Raw genomic sequence first — 17,692 nt, 5'->3', positions numbered from 1 at the left:
TGGTAAAACAAGGATGCTGTCTAGACAAAACCTCACCTAAATTTACCTAAGTCTACCACTTGCTATGAAAGGAGGTAGCTTTGTCCTAATACTGTGTACAGTTCGCCCACCTTGGCATAGATCCAAAATGCAGTCAGTTTGGATGTGAGGAAGCCACCTTCTCGAGTTGTCGGATCCTGTAGTCACTGAGCAGACAGTGCTGTGTGCAGGCTTGAGACCTCTTTCAGAAACCAAACCACTGAGACATGGTTTGATGTTGAACGTCATGACAAGGAGTGACATTGCTCTTTTTTCTTTCAGATGCAAAGCTCACTGATGGAAGCCTTCAACGTCCAACGCAAACCTACCAACAAAACCAACTACTTCTTACCCTTAAAACCCACTTTTTACCCTCAAAACTGCCTTTTTACCATCAAAACCCACTCTTTACCTTCAAAAGACACGACTCTTTACATGGAACTTGACATTACCAATATTGACCATCAAAACTTAGAATTTATTACTGAAACATTTACCATCGAGACAAAATCCACTCATAAGTGGTGCTTAACATTTCTCTACACGATTTTACCATGCAGGACTTTCTTTTAGTTTTGAACTTGAGACTTTGTTTTTTAAGATACACTTCTAATCCAGAAGGGTGGAAACGTCTTAAAACTGCTGAACATAGTAAATTACCGCATTAATATCTCACAAGTGTGAGATAAGGGCCAGCAATAGACCATCTCAAATGCTGCTTGTTCCAGACTCCGGCTGACTTGATGTTATTCGTGTAATGTTACTCCAAGTTAGACACCTGGTGCAAGAGCAACCAGGGATTACAAAGATTGCAACTGACGGTCTGTATATTTCATTTAAAGGCTTACTTAAAATTTCACAAGTAGAATTTTTTGTAAGAGCATCATTTTCTTTCCTGTTCTGTCGGACACTAGGAACTAATGTACTTCACATACGAGTTATAGTCAAGATCTGTAAGAAAATCATCTGGTTCTCAGCTTTATGAAACAACAAATACGCAGATTTGAACGTATTTCTCAAGACGATCTCTGATACTCTTCCGTATGTTTTAACTACATTTTGTTAATATACTGTCCCTTGTCCAAAGTCTCAGTTGTCTGGTTTTGTCTCTCTAAAGTGGCTAGCTAAAGACAAATTCATACGGTGATTTTAATTTTTATTATTAAATGCTATCAGACTGTGACACACTTCTTCTTCACTGGTCCTGCATCAGGAGACCAGTGAGTGGGGAACCTGTAGGAAACACAGGGCATCTGAATAATCTTTCTGGTTTATCCAAGCCGTGTTGTTCAGAGATGTCTAAAGTTTCATCTTTGCTCTTTTAAAGGTAAAAAGCACTTGCCCTACTGTAAATATATAGCATGTAAAATTGATACAGTAGGTAAATACAGCAAAGTTCAAGTGGATTTTTACTGGACTTATCTAACATGCAACGTGTCGTGTGAATTGACAGCTTTCAGAGTGTATTTGATACGCAATAAATTAGATCTTCCTTTCAGTGGTAGGGGAGATGATGCTGTCACTGTGACCCAGAGAAGATAAGTATCTGGGGACTTGTTAGTGGCCACACAGCTCAGGCGCTGAGTGAAGCCACCTGCCTGGCTCTTTCTGGCCCCTGCAGCCGCAAAGGCCAGCACTGAAAACAAGGAGCGGAGGAACTACACGAGTTTCAGCGCAGCACGAAGGGAGAAGTATAAGGCCCTAGTAGACACCAGTTCCCTGTGTGCCTGATGCCCTCAAGCTGTCAAGGGGTGGAACCGATCTATATTTCTGGAGTGACAGGGGGATCCCAAGAGTTGGCTGTACTGGAGGCTGAAATCAGTCTGACTGGGAGGAAATGGCAAAAGTACCCCATCGTGAGTGGTCCAGAGGCTCCGTGCATGCTCGGCATAAGACTACCTCAGGAGAGGGTACTTCAAAGATCCAAAAGGGTACTGATGGGCTTTTGGCATCGCTACTTTGGAGACTGAGGAAACTAAGCAGCTGTCCATCTTGCCTGGTCTCTCAGAGGATCCTTCTGTTGTAAGGCTGATGAAGGTCAAACAACAAGTGACAGTCGTGACAACAATGGTGCACCAGTGGCACTATCGCACCGAGACTCCCTGATTCCCATACATAAGCTGATCCATAGACTGGGGAGCCCAGGAGGGATCAGTAGGATCCACTCACCTTTTAATACCCTTATATGTCCAGTGTGAAAGTCTAATGGAGAGTGGAGACTAATAGTAAACTATCGTGGCCTGAATGAAGTCACACCGCCATTGAGTGCTGCCGTAGCGGACATGCTAGAACTTCAGTATGAATTAGAGTCAAAGGCAGCCAAGTGGTATTGATACGCGGATTGACTCCACAACTCGTTAAAGTTGTAAAGTAGGTATGCTTTATTCAGCGCTGAGGTGCATGGGGATCGTTCCTCCAAAGTATGCACACCCAGGGTCGTTTTTCCTTTACATTCATTCCCTCATGGCACACATATGCATTACATTACTGATACGCCTATACATATTTAGTATCTGTCCCCGCTTCGTATTATCATGAGCTAGAAGGTCCTTTGCGCCTGCGCAGTGACCCCTCTGGTCATGGGCAGGGGTCTCAAGATGAAGTAAATGAGTCTTCCTCCTGTGGGCAGGGGTCCTCAAGATGAAGTAAATGAGTCTTCCTCTTCTTAAACTTTTCACCTTTTAATCTTCGCACATGGCTTTAGGGTTTAGTCTGTACCTCATCCATAAATCATCAGCTTCTCCCCCTTATCAATAGACCCAGACATTCGCATTTCCTTGTCAATAGTTGCTTATCGGTAGAATCAGGCCTCTGTCTCCTCCCCTTATCAGTAGTCTGTGCCTTGTTCGCTTGGTAAGCATGATAGGTGTTTACAGCAGACAATACTTTTGTTTAAGCAAGGGATTCTTCTAACTCTCTTATACAATCCCCTGTATTTTCCTTTGTACATTTCATTAACCCTGTATCAATCCCCCCTTTTCTATAAAGTAAGTAAATTCTTTTACTATATTATTTATGACAGAGCTATCCATGTTCTTTCTATCGATTCACAAAATGATTTTGATATACATTGTACATTTCATTAACCCTGTATCAGTATGCCACGACTGATATTGCCAATGCATTTTTCTCCATTCCTTTGACAGCAGAGTGCAGGCCAGTTTGCTTTTACTTGGAGGGGCGTCCAGTACACTTGGAACTGACTGCCCCAGGGGTGGAAACACAGCCCTACCATTTGCCATGGACTGATCCATGCAGCCACAAAGGGCAGCACTGAAAACAAGGAGCAGAAGAACTACACGAGTTTCAGTGAAGCAGGAAGGGAGAAGTTTGTCGTCCCCGGAGGGCTTTTCCTCAGCATGGCCAACCTCTAACAGATGCTGCTTTAGGCCACTGAGCAGCCAGTCTGTCTGAGTAGCTACCCTTGGACTTAAAGCCCAATAGTAAAAGGGAAAAAAAGGTTGAGAGTTTGTTCTTCACCTGCATGGGTAGTACCTAATTGCCTGACGTTTTCACAAGCCACTTTGTTTTACTGGCCTTGTGGCCAGTGGAAAGTTTGGGCCAGTTTCACTCCCTCTTAATCCTCCTACAAAGAGCATTTGGAATGAAGTACCATCACACACAAGAACACTATTCCATTTGCTTTGGTAAGTTAAAGAGATATATTGAGCACCACAAATAGCTGATTAAGATGTTGCATTTTAATGCTAAGAAATACTACATTTCCTGCTACAATAGCCTTAGTCATACATTACTCTCAGTAGTTATTCCTGCCGGAGAGAAGAACTTCATCTAACTACAGCATATTAACCCCCAAGGCATTTCCTTCATGCTTCTAGGCAGGCATCCTCACCTGGTTAAATAAACAGGTTTTCAGAAGGGAAGAACTGGTGCAAAAGTGCTTCATGGCTTATTAATGCTTCTGTAGTCTCACATTTCTCCAGAAACACTTTATTGGCTGCTTTTCACACCCTTGCGCACATTGGTACCACTGATTCTGGCTTATTTGCATTACAACTCTACTTGTACAGAGCTCAAACTGATGTATGCGTTTCTCAAAAACAAAACCTGAAGCTGCGGAACAGAAGACTCGAAACAGGTGAAGTGAGCAGCTCTGAGATCGCGCTGCTTTGCAAACGCAGGACATACGACTCAAAATCATTTCTAGAAAGAGTCTAAATGTGTTCCATTAAGCCAAGGTATCTCCACACTGACACTTCTTCAAGGATTGTTCCTCCGCTGGTTGAGTTTCACTCCCTTGAAAGTACTTGTATCTGAACAGTCATCCAAGTAGACCACAATTCCACACACTGGGGAAAATCTGAGGTGTAGAAACATTTACTTTGTACTTTTCCTCTCAGCCTTTATCGCAAACATGCAATAAAGCAGAACACTGGCAGGATGACACCCCATGCAAAACAAGGCCCATCAGCAAGCCTGGAACAACCAAACAGCCTCTCCTTGACAGTCAGAAGCGGATTTGACACACATCACCTTGGGAAGTCTGTGGCTTTGCCAGGACGACACGTTTCCCTGTGCTGTATCCCGAGCTGCTCTGCAACTCCAGCAAGCAAAATGGCTTTGATAAAGCACCGGGTCTCCAAAGCGGTCACTGGCACAGTAGGCACGGCTCAGGTTCAACAAGTTTGTGAAAAACTGCCTGCTACCAGAAGCAGCCCGAAGAAGCCACCCTGCGCTTCCAGCATGGAATTTGGGGCTTTCCCTTAAGAACAGTACGTGCACTGGGAGGAGAAAAGCATCGTGGTAAAAACGGCAGCTCCCGAGGCATGAGCGGCGTTGTTCCTTGCTTGGCGAGCAGGCGGCGGCGGCTCCTGGCGGGGCCTGCCGCCACCCGCGGGGAATCGAACGCTTCGAAGGGTTCCACTTCCCGCCGTCCTCACGTCCCGTCCGTTAGTTGCCATGAGCGCAGAGTCGCCCTAGGCTGCTCGCTGCTGCGGTCCTGCTTCCGGACGGTCCTCGACGTGCGAGCCCGGCAAGCGACACCCGGGGCGGGGCGGGGCGGGGCGGGAGGGCGCCGAGGCGGCGCGGCCTTGCGGCTGTCCCCGCGCAGTGGTTGCCGCGGGTCGGAAGTGGCGAGCGGGGCTGGGTCGTAGCGTGAGGTGGAGGGAGAAGGGCGAGGCGAGGTGAAGCGAGGGATCCCTCGGAGCCGCGCTCTGCCCTCGCCTTCCGCGTCAGGGTCGCTTTGGTTTGGCTGTGTTTGGGCTCTTGCCGCTCCCGAGCGCGGACGTGCTGCGTGCCGTGCCGGTCCGTGAGAGCAGCGGTGCCACAATGCTTTTCGGGACCAAAACCTGTCGGAAAGGCAGAGCGGGGGGTGAGCGGGTAGGTGCTGCAGGCTTAGCGCTGGTGACGGAAGGCCGGACAGTTCCATTTGGAACGGGTACTATGACGTCAACCGACTTTGAGAGCTTATCTTGCGACCCGGAACAAGCAGACCCTCAGACCCCGGTGAAACACTGGGCAGCCGCGCCTCGGGAGAGCAGAGAAACCCCTGGGCGGACGGACACCCCGGTCCCGGAGCTGACAAACTCGGACCCCTTTGCTTCCCGCTAAGGTTAAAGGGATAATTAACTGCGGGTTTGCTGGGTTGGCGGCTGGATTATTTCTGATGAAAGTGAACAAGCGTGGCGTGTGTGTGTGTGTGTGTGTGTGTGTGTGTGCGTGCGTGCGCGGGGTGTTCCTTACTTCGAATTTGTGTGTGTGTGTTTGGGTTTTGGTGGGCTTTTTAGGATTTTTGGGTGGTTGGTTTTACTTTTTTGTTGCTGATTTGGTTTGGGTTTTTTTTCTTACGGTAGTGTTGCATTGTGGAAGTGTCGTTTGCAATTTAGAGACGTACAAGTGCCTTCATGTCTACCTGTAGTAGTTTTGTATTGCTCCTTATTTCTAACTGGGTGTTTTTGTGTACGTTATTGTTTTGCAGTCACTGCTGCAAATGTTTGTTTTGTCATGAGACAAATGCGTAATCGCTACTCCCCAGTTACATTCAGTTTTGTGAGTGGGGTTTGAGTTTGGTTGTTGTCGTTTGGTTTTTTTTTTTAATATTTCTTACCAGCTATTTAGTTCTTCAAGTTATTTCTTTGATAGTGAGTGACAGAATTTCCTTCTGGAATGCTTCTTGATATTCTGAAGTCAACAAAAAATTTTACCTCTGTTACAGATACCAGCAATGACTTTAAAGAAGAGAATACCTTCAGTGTTTAAAGAGGTATCATTCAGGTGGCCCAACAAATGTCCTGCCAAGAAAAGAACAGCATGCACTGCAAACTTGGGCCGAGTACAACCTGAGGAAGCTCCAGAGAAAGTACCGAGAGGTTCTATTTATTCTAGAACCTCTGAGAAGCCTAAGCCTTTTGGCCGGGAAGAGCTAAGTAAGTGTGTCTTCTGTCCTTCCCCCCTTTTCTTCAGAACAAAAACCCTAAAAGTTAGAAAACGCAGTTCTCGTTTGTTGCACTGATATAAGACGGGGTTGTGACGAATAAAGCCTTCAGCACTAGGCTGCAATTTTGTGAGTCCCCTAAGGCAACTGCAGGCAGTGGCGTTGGAAAACCTGTAGTTTTATCTGTTTAAAAATCTACTTGTAACGATCGGTTTTGAGGAGGTTTTTATAGTACACAGACTTAGCCAGGTCTTCTGTGCTGTGCAGAGAAAAGTACATTTCACCTTTGTCTTTATGGCTTCCATTCTTCACAAGTCTCTGCATGCTAACCCTGCTCAGGAAGAGGTCTGGTATCTGTAGGGTTACCTGCTCTGCTAGTTACTCGCTTACTTTTCCGTCCTTGTTCTTACGTTTATTAGCATAGAATTACAAATGTCAATTAAGTTACAATAAGGAAAAAGACCAGAGTGGTAGTTTGTCTTGTACTGGAAGAACTGAAACGGATAAATAAACCATAGTTCAAAACTGTGTGCTGACCTCCAAATTCAAGTGGCCGTGTTTAAGCTGTTCATCTCGTGGGTTTGCGTGGCGGAGCAGACCTGGCTCTTCTGGGTGCTCCTGCAGAATGCTACCTTTTAAACATCCTTTTTCAAAGAGAAACAGTAAATATTTTTTGAAATCTGATTTTTCTTGCAGTTGTTAACGATGGAATTGCCCCACCACGTAAAATTCTTTTTCCACCTGAGAAAATCTGCATGGATTGGCAACAGCCACTGAATGTTGGAGTTGGACTGGAGAACCTGGGCAATACGTGTTTCCTTAATGCTACTCTACAATGTTTGACGTACACACCTCCTCTGGCCAGTTACATGCTGTCTCTTGAACACAGCAAGTCATGTGAGTCCTTTCTAGCATTATTATAAATATGTTGGGCAAAGGTGAAAGAACAAGAGTGATTCTGTGGAGAAAACGCGTGGCTTTCCCGTTTTACCTGTAGAAGCCGGCTTTGAACGCCATCTTCGTGGTCTTTTTCAACCTAAATGATTCTGTGATTCCGTGATTCTTTAACAGAAAGCTCGGAATGGTATATAAAGTGCATTTGTCCATTCAATGCACAATGGTAAAATTGCAAATAAAGACCATTTCTTGCTTTGTGTGAATAATGAAGTACGTTGTAAAGGAAGGCATTTGGTGAACATTTGACATTTGGATTTCCTGCTGGTAGAAAGGTGGTAAAATTTAGGATGTTGGCATCGTGGATTCTTTGTCTCTGCAGCCTAGATACCATAATGTGCTAATACTGCAATAAATGACACGTTCACTATTGACCCATTAAAAAAGATCGCACCCTAGAAAGTACTCTGAGCTAATTTCCGCTGACCTGAAATGGAAATTTGTGTGGGGCAGTATTAAAATTTTGACTGGTTTTATTCTAGTTAAAAGTTTGTCTTTTTTGAACCTTTGAATTTGTGTTCTTTGCATTTCCATTCTACGCTTGAACTGATTTGCCATTGGAGCCTCTTTGCATATCCTTCTAGGTCTATTTTGACAAAGGTACATGCGTGCTTTTTGGTTTGGCATCTTAGTGTTTATTCCTAGAAATTTAACTGTGTTTTTTTGACATAGATAGAAATGTGTCCAGTTAAGAACCCTGTCGCAAAAGGGAGGGCAGAAATACTTACACATACCTTCCTTTCATCTTTCCTTTCTCCCAGAGGGTTCTTAGCTCTGTGTCACGTAGCTCACCTAACAGCAGTATCCTGAAAATCACACACATTCTCTCTTAGCGCTGTGTCATCAATTTCAATAGTGTTTGTCACGGATACTAGTTTTTGGTTTTGTTCTTTTTTGGTAGCAATGCTTATTTGACTAGACTGTGTTGCTTCTTTCACTCTTCAGGTCACGAAAAAGACTTCTGTATGATGTGTACATTGGAAGCTCACATTAACCAGGCCCTGTGTTTCTCTAATAATGCTTTCAAACCTATAGCTGTTATCAATGGCCTTAAAAGTAAGTAATTTCAGATGGTTCTCTTTTGATATATTTGGTAACTTTTCAAAGCACTATCTGATGCATAGAAATGATTTTGGTACTTTTAGAAACGTGAGTTTTCTTTCAGTTTCTATGAGAGAAATATAACCACCTTCTTTTTTATTAGGAATAGGAAAACATTTCTGTTACGGCAGTCAAGAGGATGCACATGAATTCTTGTCCTTCACTGTTGATGCTTTGCAGAGAGCTTGCTTGAATGGAGGAACCACGTACGCGTAAACAAATCATTTCACTTTTAGATGTTCTCTAGCCCCTTTTACTCCTTTCTTTACTACAGTACATTAAAACGAATGTCCTTGGTAAAAACTGTTTGAAGAGTTAACTCGGAGCCTCGCATCATCTGAGGTCTGATTTACCATTTCTTTCCAGATGGGACACATCTTCTCACGCCACCACACTTATTTATCAAATATTTGGAGGATACCTAAGATCCCGAGGTACTTGTTAAAAATCTTCCTGTCCTTTGAACTGGCCTGTGTCTGTTTGTAGTAAAGGCCTCTGTACTTTGACTAAAGTAAAATGTATGAAGACTTTCAATTTGTCCAGTCAGTGCTAAGCATTTGTATTTTGATTCCAGTAAAATGCTTGAACTGCCAAGCCGTTTCAGATAGGCACGAACCATTCCTCAGTATTACTCTGGATATAGAGGTAAGGTGTTTTGTGAATACGGGTCGAGCTGTAGAAGGACCTGTAGAGCTTTCCAAATAAAGGCATTTTACTTAAAAATATATACTGCTAAAAGGAAAGAGCTTGGCGTTGGGTGGGAGTGGATTGGACTTTGGCCTTGTGTGGAAGGCATCTAGGTGCTCTCCCTGTCTGCAGTGGGTTTAAGCTGTAAAAACAGTAATTACATCTAGACAAACGCCTATACTCTCAGACTACTCGATTATTCTGCTTCAGCATCTATACATCTATCGTTAGGCTGATGGGTTTGATCGTTCTCATTATTGATGCCATAGCATAGTACAGATGCTGTCTGTGGCACTGCAGACTTTATTTTCTTATTTCAAAATAGCATCATTTCCACAGGAGGTAAATGCTCAGCGTACTCTGAGGTTTCTGCCTCCTTCACAGTGGTTGTCGGTTGACAGTAGGTCAGTTGAGGATGCGCTAGCAAGGTTCTCTCGTTAACTAGCAGGAAGTGTTTGAAATTTTGCATTTCCAGTGACTTAGTGCTCTACTTTCTTATTCATCCAGACCGTTACGTCTGTCACCAAGGCGCTGGAACAATTTGTGAAACCTGAACAACTGGGTGGAGAAAACAGCTATAAGTGCAGCAAGTAAGATTCTTACTAATTCCATCTGAGTCCAAGAGAACGCATTTCATGTTATCACATGAATATCTGGAAAGAGAAGAATTGCGGCCATTAGCTCCTATTAGACTTTTATTCCTACTGCCACCTGCACTGGGGTTTATTAGCCTTCGTAATTGTGAGGTTGCACACAGAAATGTTCATCTGGCCAGAAGTTAAAGGGGGTGTCTGCTAAGTAGTGGTGAGCTGAAGCACGGAGCTAAGGACAACGATTTGGGGTGGGAGGCAACATCAGCTCGTTGAAGGTCCTAGTGTTCCCTGTGGAAGAAACTGGGATTGGGTCTCAGTGCATGTGAACGGTGGTCATTAACATGAGCAGCCTCTAATGACTCGCTAAAAAATGTCTTGCACGGTTCTCGTGCTGAATTGTTGGGAAGTCTCTCCTTTTTGTCATTAGGATAGATGCTCAGATGTTTGCTTGGCTATGAAAAGAGAATGTTCTAAGACCTTTGTTTTGTAGAGCTGTCCGCTTACATGCTGTTACCTTCTGTCTGTTAACAAACCCAAAGTGCGGCGTATGGGTTCATAAGCCTGCGTGAGAGACGTAAACTTGTTTGAATTTTGGGAGGGGGAAGAATTTGCTGTTAAACATTTGTCTGTGCTTGCTTTTAAGGTGCACAAACATGGTACCTGCCTCCAAGACGTTCACAATACATCGTTCCTCCAAAGTTCTTATCATGTCGCTGAAAAGATTTGCAGATTTTAGTGGTGGCAAGATCAGCAAGGTATATTTGCAGCTGTAAAGCAGCTTTATCTTCTGTATATCTATGTTCTTTATCTCCTTGGAATGGGAGATTTCCCCAAGAAAAGATCATTTTAAAGAGGGGGTGTTTAGATTGGATATAAGGAAGAAATTAGGGTTAGGGTGGTTAGGGTGGTGAGGCACTGGAATGGGTTGCCCAGGGAAGTTGTGAATGCTCCATCCCTGGCGGTGTTAAAGATCAGGTTGGACAGAGCCTTGGGTGGCATGGTTTAGTGGGAGGTGTCCCTGCCCATGGCAGGGGGGTTGGAACTAGATGATCTTAAGGTCCTTTCTGACCCTAACTGTTCTGTGATTCTCTGATTTAAAAGTTGTTAGTGTTTGCAGGCTGTAACTATAATAACAATTGTCTAAGAAGCGTCAATCTAGCAACTATGGCTTACGGTAACCCTAAGAGTAGACGTCACTCTTAGAGCTAATTCTGTAGAAAACAGTTCTCTGCAGCTTAAATTATTAAATGTTGTTTCTGAGAATAGGTATTTTTAAATGAATGAAGAATATATTTGTGTGATCCTAGCCTGTGTTCTTAGAAGGGTTTTCCTCAGGCTGTTCCATGAAGCGTTTCAGGGTAATATTTGAATCTTCCTGTTTTCTTTTAGCACGTAAACTACCCTGAATATTTGGATCTCCGAGCATATATGTCCCAGTCAACGGGAGAACCACTCATCTATTCTTTATATGCAGTTCTTGTTCATTCTGGTTTCAGCTGTAATGCAGGACACTATATCTGCTTCATAAAGGTGGGTATCGGCTTGATTTCCAACAGGGTAAAATAAACAAAGAAAATGAATGTTACTGGCAGCCACCATTTTGATGGAGAAAGGTTGAATGATGTGTTCTGTTCGATCTGTTTGGTACGTTTTGTGCTGTAGTGTTCCGCCTGTGATGTCATTTCGACAACATGCATTTTGTCTGAAGGTATCACTGTCTTTTATTTGCAGGCCGGCAATGGATTTTGGTATCGAATGAATGATGCCATAGTGGAGCGTTCTGATATCAAAACAGTTCTCAATCAGCAAGCTTATTTACTTTTTTATATCAGGTAATACCAACTACTGACTCTGTTCAGAATATATTTACTTTCCTGTTACTGATACTTTTCTTTCTTTCCAAGTGTTTTTCTTTCTGTCCTAGGCAAAGTTTACTGTTTGTGTAATTCAGTTCTGTCTAACCTGAACTTACCGCTGTCATTTACTGTCTTTCATTGTTTGCCCTTAAACTGGTGAGCTTGTGCATATTGCTCTACATCTGCTCTATGTAGCTGTCTAATATAGAAGAGGAGAAATTACGCCATAGAAGGTGTAAGGGGGAGTTGTTGCTCTGACAAGCACAGTCATTGTAGGGAGACCATTGTCTATTTCTTACTTTGTAGTCTTGGTTGAGTCTTTTATATATGTCTTCTGTGTCACATCATCTGTTCCTTTAAAATTATAGTTGGGGTTTTAATCCAAGAATAGACTGAAAGAAAAACTCTAAACTGAGATCACTGCTTTTTTCCCAAGGCGCTATGATTTGACACTTGGAGAATGTGGGCTTTCCTTACCAGCACCGTCTTATGCCCGTTCATTCCTTGGTCAGCGGGGGCCTAAGAGTAAGCAGGCTGGATTTACGGGACCACGACTTCCTCCTCATATGGTTAAGGTAATTTGCAGGGAGTAAATAATGACACCAAATTGATAATGTTGTTTTCTTTTGATGTGTGGGGGGTATTGTTTTATAGCATCGAGTTCTATTTTCCCTCCCACACTACAGCTTTCTTCACAACCGTCATGCGACAGCCAGAATTATTGAAACAGTGGCTAATCCTAAACTGTGCAGCCATGCTACTTCATTATACTTCCAACTCAAAGTGCTTTCTAAAGCACTGACAGCTACGCTTTTGAGACACTTGAAGGAGTCTATTAATTCTTGATGATGATGATGATAAGAACAATAGCAGTAGTAATAATAATTAAATATCACTCTCCGTCAGTGTTGCTTTAGCTGAGACAGTGAGAAAGATTTTTCTTGGTCCTGAGTAGCAGAGCAATTATTGCAGTGTTTCCAGGGAATGTTTAAAGGGGAAAATAAACATATTTGGGAAGAGCTGTAGTCAATGTTAAGTTGTTTGAGTGGGTTTCAAAAAATGAGGCTCATTTGATACCAAGATGCAGTAAACCAAAAGCAGCAGGAATTAAATACACTTGTTGGACTTAGGTTTATATTGGAAGTGAGGTGTTTATCTTCTTAGGTGGTGAGGCAATTTTTAGAAATATTTAGTAGGAGAATTTAATGTTTTAATAAGTGCTGTGTAATTGCACATATTCATCTTGCAATCTTTTCTTTTTCAATACAGAAATCAAGTTGTGTAAATGGAAATGGACCCCTAAAAGGAGATACAAATCCTCTTGGTATGACCATAAACAAGCCATCTTCAGCTCCACCAACTGCTTGCATTCGAAACGTGGAAATGACCAGGCCTTCATCTACGGATCCATCGAAAGCCCAGAAGATCACTATCAGTATTCCTAACAAATTGCCTGAGCTTCAGACTGTGTCACAACCTGGCTGTGTTACCAGTGCTTTGGAGAATGAGGATCTCAGCAAGGCCGTTCCTTCCTCCACAATTACAGGTTCTCTCAGAGCAGAGTCTTCCTCAAATGCATCTACAGTGGCAGTTGCTGCTAACATTTCCAAACAGGAAGTTCCTGATGAAATGTTTGTAGAGCCAGCAGTGAATGTAAGTCCTTCAGTCGGCTCCGATGCTCTAGTCCCTTCCAGTGCAGAGTCTTCAGGAAAGTCTGTGGAGTCGAATGGCGTGTTGAAAAGGAATTGCAGCATATCTTCATATGGAATTGTAATGGGGAAGGTGGTTGGCACATTGCAGAATTCCCATTCTTTCTGTGAGAGTGCTGAAGAAGAGAGATCCCATCATGAGCTGCCACAAAATGATTCACTAAATGGTGCTATTAGTTTAGATATTGGATTTAAACAAAAGGGACAGAAACTTGATGATTTTGCTTGCCAAGTCCAACCTGCTAAACCTTCTGAGATTTTCTTTGCTAAAACAAATGGATTGCTTTTACGAGCAAGTTATGTATGCTCCATCTAGAACTTCTCACCTATGACGTGTTTAGTATTCAGGAGGAATGTTCCTAATTCATGTGAAATACTGTGAAAACACACAGCACAGATTTCCTCATTAACACTTTGTGCTACTGTCCCATTAGTTTTCTACATTTGTTTTTTTGTTGTTTGTTTGTTAGTTTGTTAACGTCTATGTTTTAATTGTAGATACCTGTAGCTGAGTCACCGATTCCTCAAGAAATAATCTTAGAATCCCTGGCCTGCAACCACCTGAACAGGTTGTCAGAGAAAACAAGGTAAATTGAGTATACTCTGATGAAAACAAGATTTCATACAAGTTTATCATTCTTTTACCCATCTGCTAGTACTATTTAATAGAAAGCTTTAAATTAGTACAGCAAATTCCACACTGTACATGTAGGATTGCAGATGTCAGCACCGAGCATGTGTTATTGTCATATTAAATACAGGCAGATGCCTCCTGGAATGCTTCTGTTTCTTCACAGAATGGTTTTCCATTTTTTACCATTGGAATCCTTTCTCTGTTCTCTTTTTTCCATCCTAGGATGCGTGCGAGCCAATACAGGCCTTCGCATAATGAAAGAAACAGTCCAAATAATGGCAAAAGCTGGGGAAAATACTCTGATTATAGATCCCGAAGCAGAGAAAGAACAGAACAAGACAGGAATAAGTATTATCGTTCCAAAGGAGAGAAAACCTGGAGCCCGGAAACATACTGTCAAGATGAAGCACAGAGATGGGAAAAATGCAGATATTACGAGGATTATGACTCTGCTCGTAGAACAGGAAATGGTAGAGAGAGGAAGTACACTCATTCTGACAAAGACTTTGACAAATGGAGTCAATTCTCGAAATCAGAGCGGGATGATCCCTGCAAGAGCAGATGGGCTGACAACACTCACTGCAGAGAGGAAGGAGCGCATCACTTGAGCAGCCACAGAGGGAACCTCCGTCATTGTTCAGTACCTCCGCAGCAGTCTGAAAAACACTCTTGGGAAGGGCACGCACCTCCACCTGCCTCAGCTCGTGCACAATTTGACAACGCTTTCTGGGAAAATAAGAAACTGAGGCTTGGCAAGAGGAAATACAGTGACACAGAAGGAGGCGAAAGCGAAGTGGAAAGGAAACGCCGCAAGATAGATGATAAATATCAAGAGACGGATTACAGGTAAACAGGGATTCCAGCATAATCTGCAATTTTTTCCCTAACTCTTCTCTGAATGTTTCTCATGCCTGTCTTTTTCCCATTGTGTCTAAGTGATTTATAATAATAATCCGCCTGCGGGTTGGTCATTAGGCTGGTCATTAGGTTGGTCAAGCAAACGTAGGAAGATGTTGCTGAATAGCGTTAGAACGCTAGATCTGGAGCACAAAGTTAAGAACCTGTCCTGGTTTAAGCCCAGCCTGCTGAACCCAGGACAGAACCGCATCCGCGCACTGTTCTTGATTAGGTTACAACAGTTACATATGTTTAACTCCACATATTCCACAATTAGCCCCTGTAAGGATTTGTGTACAAACCAAGACTTACTGTTATTTAATCTGAGGGCTTATGTCTGTTGCATCTGAAGTCAGATGTGCAGAAATTACTGCAAAATAGCTGGCACACAGCAAGCCATCACCTGTGGTAAAGTAAATAACACTTCATACACACATCAAACACTGCATCCCTTTTCCTATTTTTAACCTGCATGTTTCCCTCAGACCTCAGGATTTGGATGGCCTTGTGTTTCACATTGACAATGACTAGGACTGGTTTGGCTTTAGTGAATGCTTTTGCCAGCAGGTGGCCAACTCTGGTTATTTCTAAACCAGTCAAAAGTAGAGGAAGAAGTTAAATGTCTTGCACCCCACTACACAGGCCAGGGCCGTTAAGATTAGTGCGCTATTTGTGTAGACGTGAGAGATGTTAACCGATAAACACAGTGACAGAACCCCACTTTGGTCCACTGCTTGCAACACAAGTGGGATATGAGGGCTGTGAAAAGCCATTTGTTAAGTCTGGAGAATTTTAGTATTTCCTCAAGTCCATAGATGTTCATGAACTTCCTCTTGTGGAAGGTCCGTCTTTAAAAATACTAAATAAAGGGGTCTGAAGTAGGAACTTTCACTTTAGCATAGATCCAAAATGCAGTCTGTTTGGATGTGGGGAAGCTACCTTCTCAAGTCCGTCAGATAATATAGTCACAGAGCAGATGGAGCTGTGTGCAGGCTTGAGACCTCTCTTTCAGAAACCTAACCACTGAGACAGGGTTTGGCGTTGAACGTCATGACATGGACTGACATTGCTTTCTTTTGTCTTTCAGATACAAAGCTCACTGATGGAATCCTTCCACACCCAAACTAAACCTACTGTCAAAACTGTGTGCCATCAAAGCTGATGGTTTGCCATCAAAGCTGATGGTTTACCATCAAACCTGGCTGTTTACCATCAAGAATGACTCTACCATCAAAACTGACTGCTTACCATCGAACCTGTCTTTGCCGTCAAAACTGACTCTTTACCACCAGACCTGACTGTTTACCGTCAAACCTGGCTTTACCATCAAAGCTGGCACTTTAGCACCAAACCTGACTGTTTACCATCGAAGCTGCCTTTACCATCAAAACTGACTCGTTACCATCAAATGTGACTTTTTACCACCAAACGTGACCGTTTGCATCAAACCTGACTGTTTACCATCGAACCTGGCTTTACCATCAAAAAAGATGAGTCTTTACCTTCAAAAACAACGACTCTTTTATCTTCAGACTGGACTTTATCGATGTTGACCATCAAAACTTTGAATTTATTATTGAAACATTCACCGCCAAGACAAAATCCATATATTTTAATTCCATTTTCTTAATATACTGTCACTTGTCTGAAGTCTCAGTTGTCTGGTTTTGTCTCTCTAAAGGGGCTAGTTAAAGACAAATTTATACTGTGATTTTAATTTTTATTATTAAATGCTAACAAACTGTGGTGCACTTCATATTCGCTGGTCCTGCATCAGGAGATCAGTGAGTGGGAACCTCTATGAAATAAAGTTCATCTGACTAATCTGTCTGGTCTAATTAATCGACTTGAGGAGAAGCGATCTGAGTTGTCCCCCTACTTGCCTTACATTTGGTTGAAGCTCATGGAAAGCAATGGACAAAATTCCTCCTTAATTTAGGGTGGGAAACCAGCTCTTACCGGAGTAACATTTATAGCAGCACAGCTATGAGTGTTCAGCCTTACGAAAACAACTGATTTTGCAGCTGAGGAGTTTTCTCTCTGAAAAATTCAACCTGTCAATTTAAATCAGTGTGCTTAAAGGTAGGCAAAGAGGCCTTTTACTTACAAGAGCAGTTGCAAAATCAGATCTTAACCTCTTAAACAAGTAAATCAGCACGCACCTCCCATGTATTCTTGGTAAATAAGGAGCTATGCAACAGTCGAGTTTCACACTTTAGAGGAAGTCCCCAGGCTGAATCAACAGGTCCTCCTGATAAATGAAAATGTTACTATTGCAGTGGATTTACATCGAACACCACATTTTTAACAACGGTTGATACAGAGTTATGTCATGCAAATCACTTGTGTACACCAACTAATACTTAAATCAGTCCCTATCTGTGCAGCATTTACATTTTTATATTCAAACTGTAGCTAGAAACATTTTACAAGAAACTATGGAAATGGATCTTGTAAGCCACAAGTCTTAGTTTGTAGGATTTGGTCTACAAGAGACCAAGCTTTTCCAGCCAGCATATCCACATAGGTATGTAGTAAATGTTAAAACTATGCATTGTTTTCCTCTAGAAAGCATTATAAATGCTGCTCAGTTGACAGAGGTTCGGTTTTGTACCAGTTTAAAGCGGTTCAAAATGTGAAGCAACACGGAGCTTATTTTGTCAGAATAGTGTCAATTTTAAGTCAGTCCGGCTGAGCTGAAGTTTTCTGTACACTTCTCTGCCTGCACTGCACTGGCACCGTGGCTGATGGAAGCGGCCACGCAGTTCAGATGCTGAGCGGAGCCGGCACGGCAAAAGGAAGGGAAAGAGAGCGGCGGGAGCGGCCGGCTCAGCTCGGCTCAGCTCGGC

General features: G+C 42.9%; 1 protein-coding gene across 1 annotated transcript; it reads left to right on the top strand.

Annotated features, from left to right (window-relative positions):
* The first annotated feature begins 6,176 nt into the window (after positions 1 to 6,176).
* LOC136017512 (ubiquitin carboxyl-terminal hydrolase 42-like) lies at positions 6,177 to 14,796 on the top strand. The gene is made up of 14 exons (XM_065685828.1): positions 6,177 to 6,404; positions 7,109 to 7,309; positions 8,312 to 8,422; positions 8,571 to 8,673; positions 8,834 to 8,901; positions 9,042 to 9,112; positions 9,662 to 9,744; positions 10,391 to 10,502; positions 11,137 to 11,277; positions 11,479 to 11,579; positions 12,040 to 12,178; positions 12,873 to 13,604; positions 13,811 to 13,899; positions 14,169 to 14,796. Exons 1-14 carry the CDS (start codon positions 6,203 to 6,205, stop codon positions 14,794 to 14,796), a joined length of 2,781 nt encoding a protein of 926 aa, XP_065541900.1. The 5' UTR covers positions 6,177 to 6,202.
* The last annotated feature ends 2,896 nt before the right edge of the window (positions 14,797 to 17,692 follow it).

This window comes from Lathamus discolor, chromosome 6 (genome assembly GCF_037157495.1).
Source record: "Lathamus discolor isolate bLatDis1 chromosome 6, bLatDis1.hap1, whole genome shotgun sequence".
NCBI classification, from domain to species: domain Eukaryota; kingdom Metazoa; phylum Chordata; class Aves; order Psittaciformes; family Psittacidae; genus Lathamus; species Lathamus discolor.
This window is presented reverse-complemented; position numbering and strand designations above follow the sequence as displayed.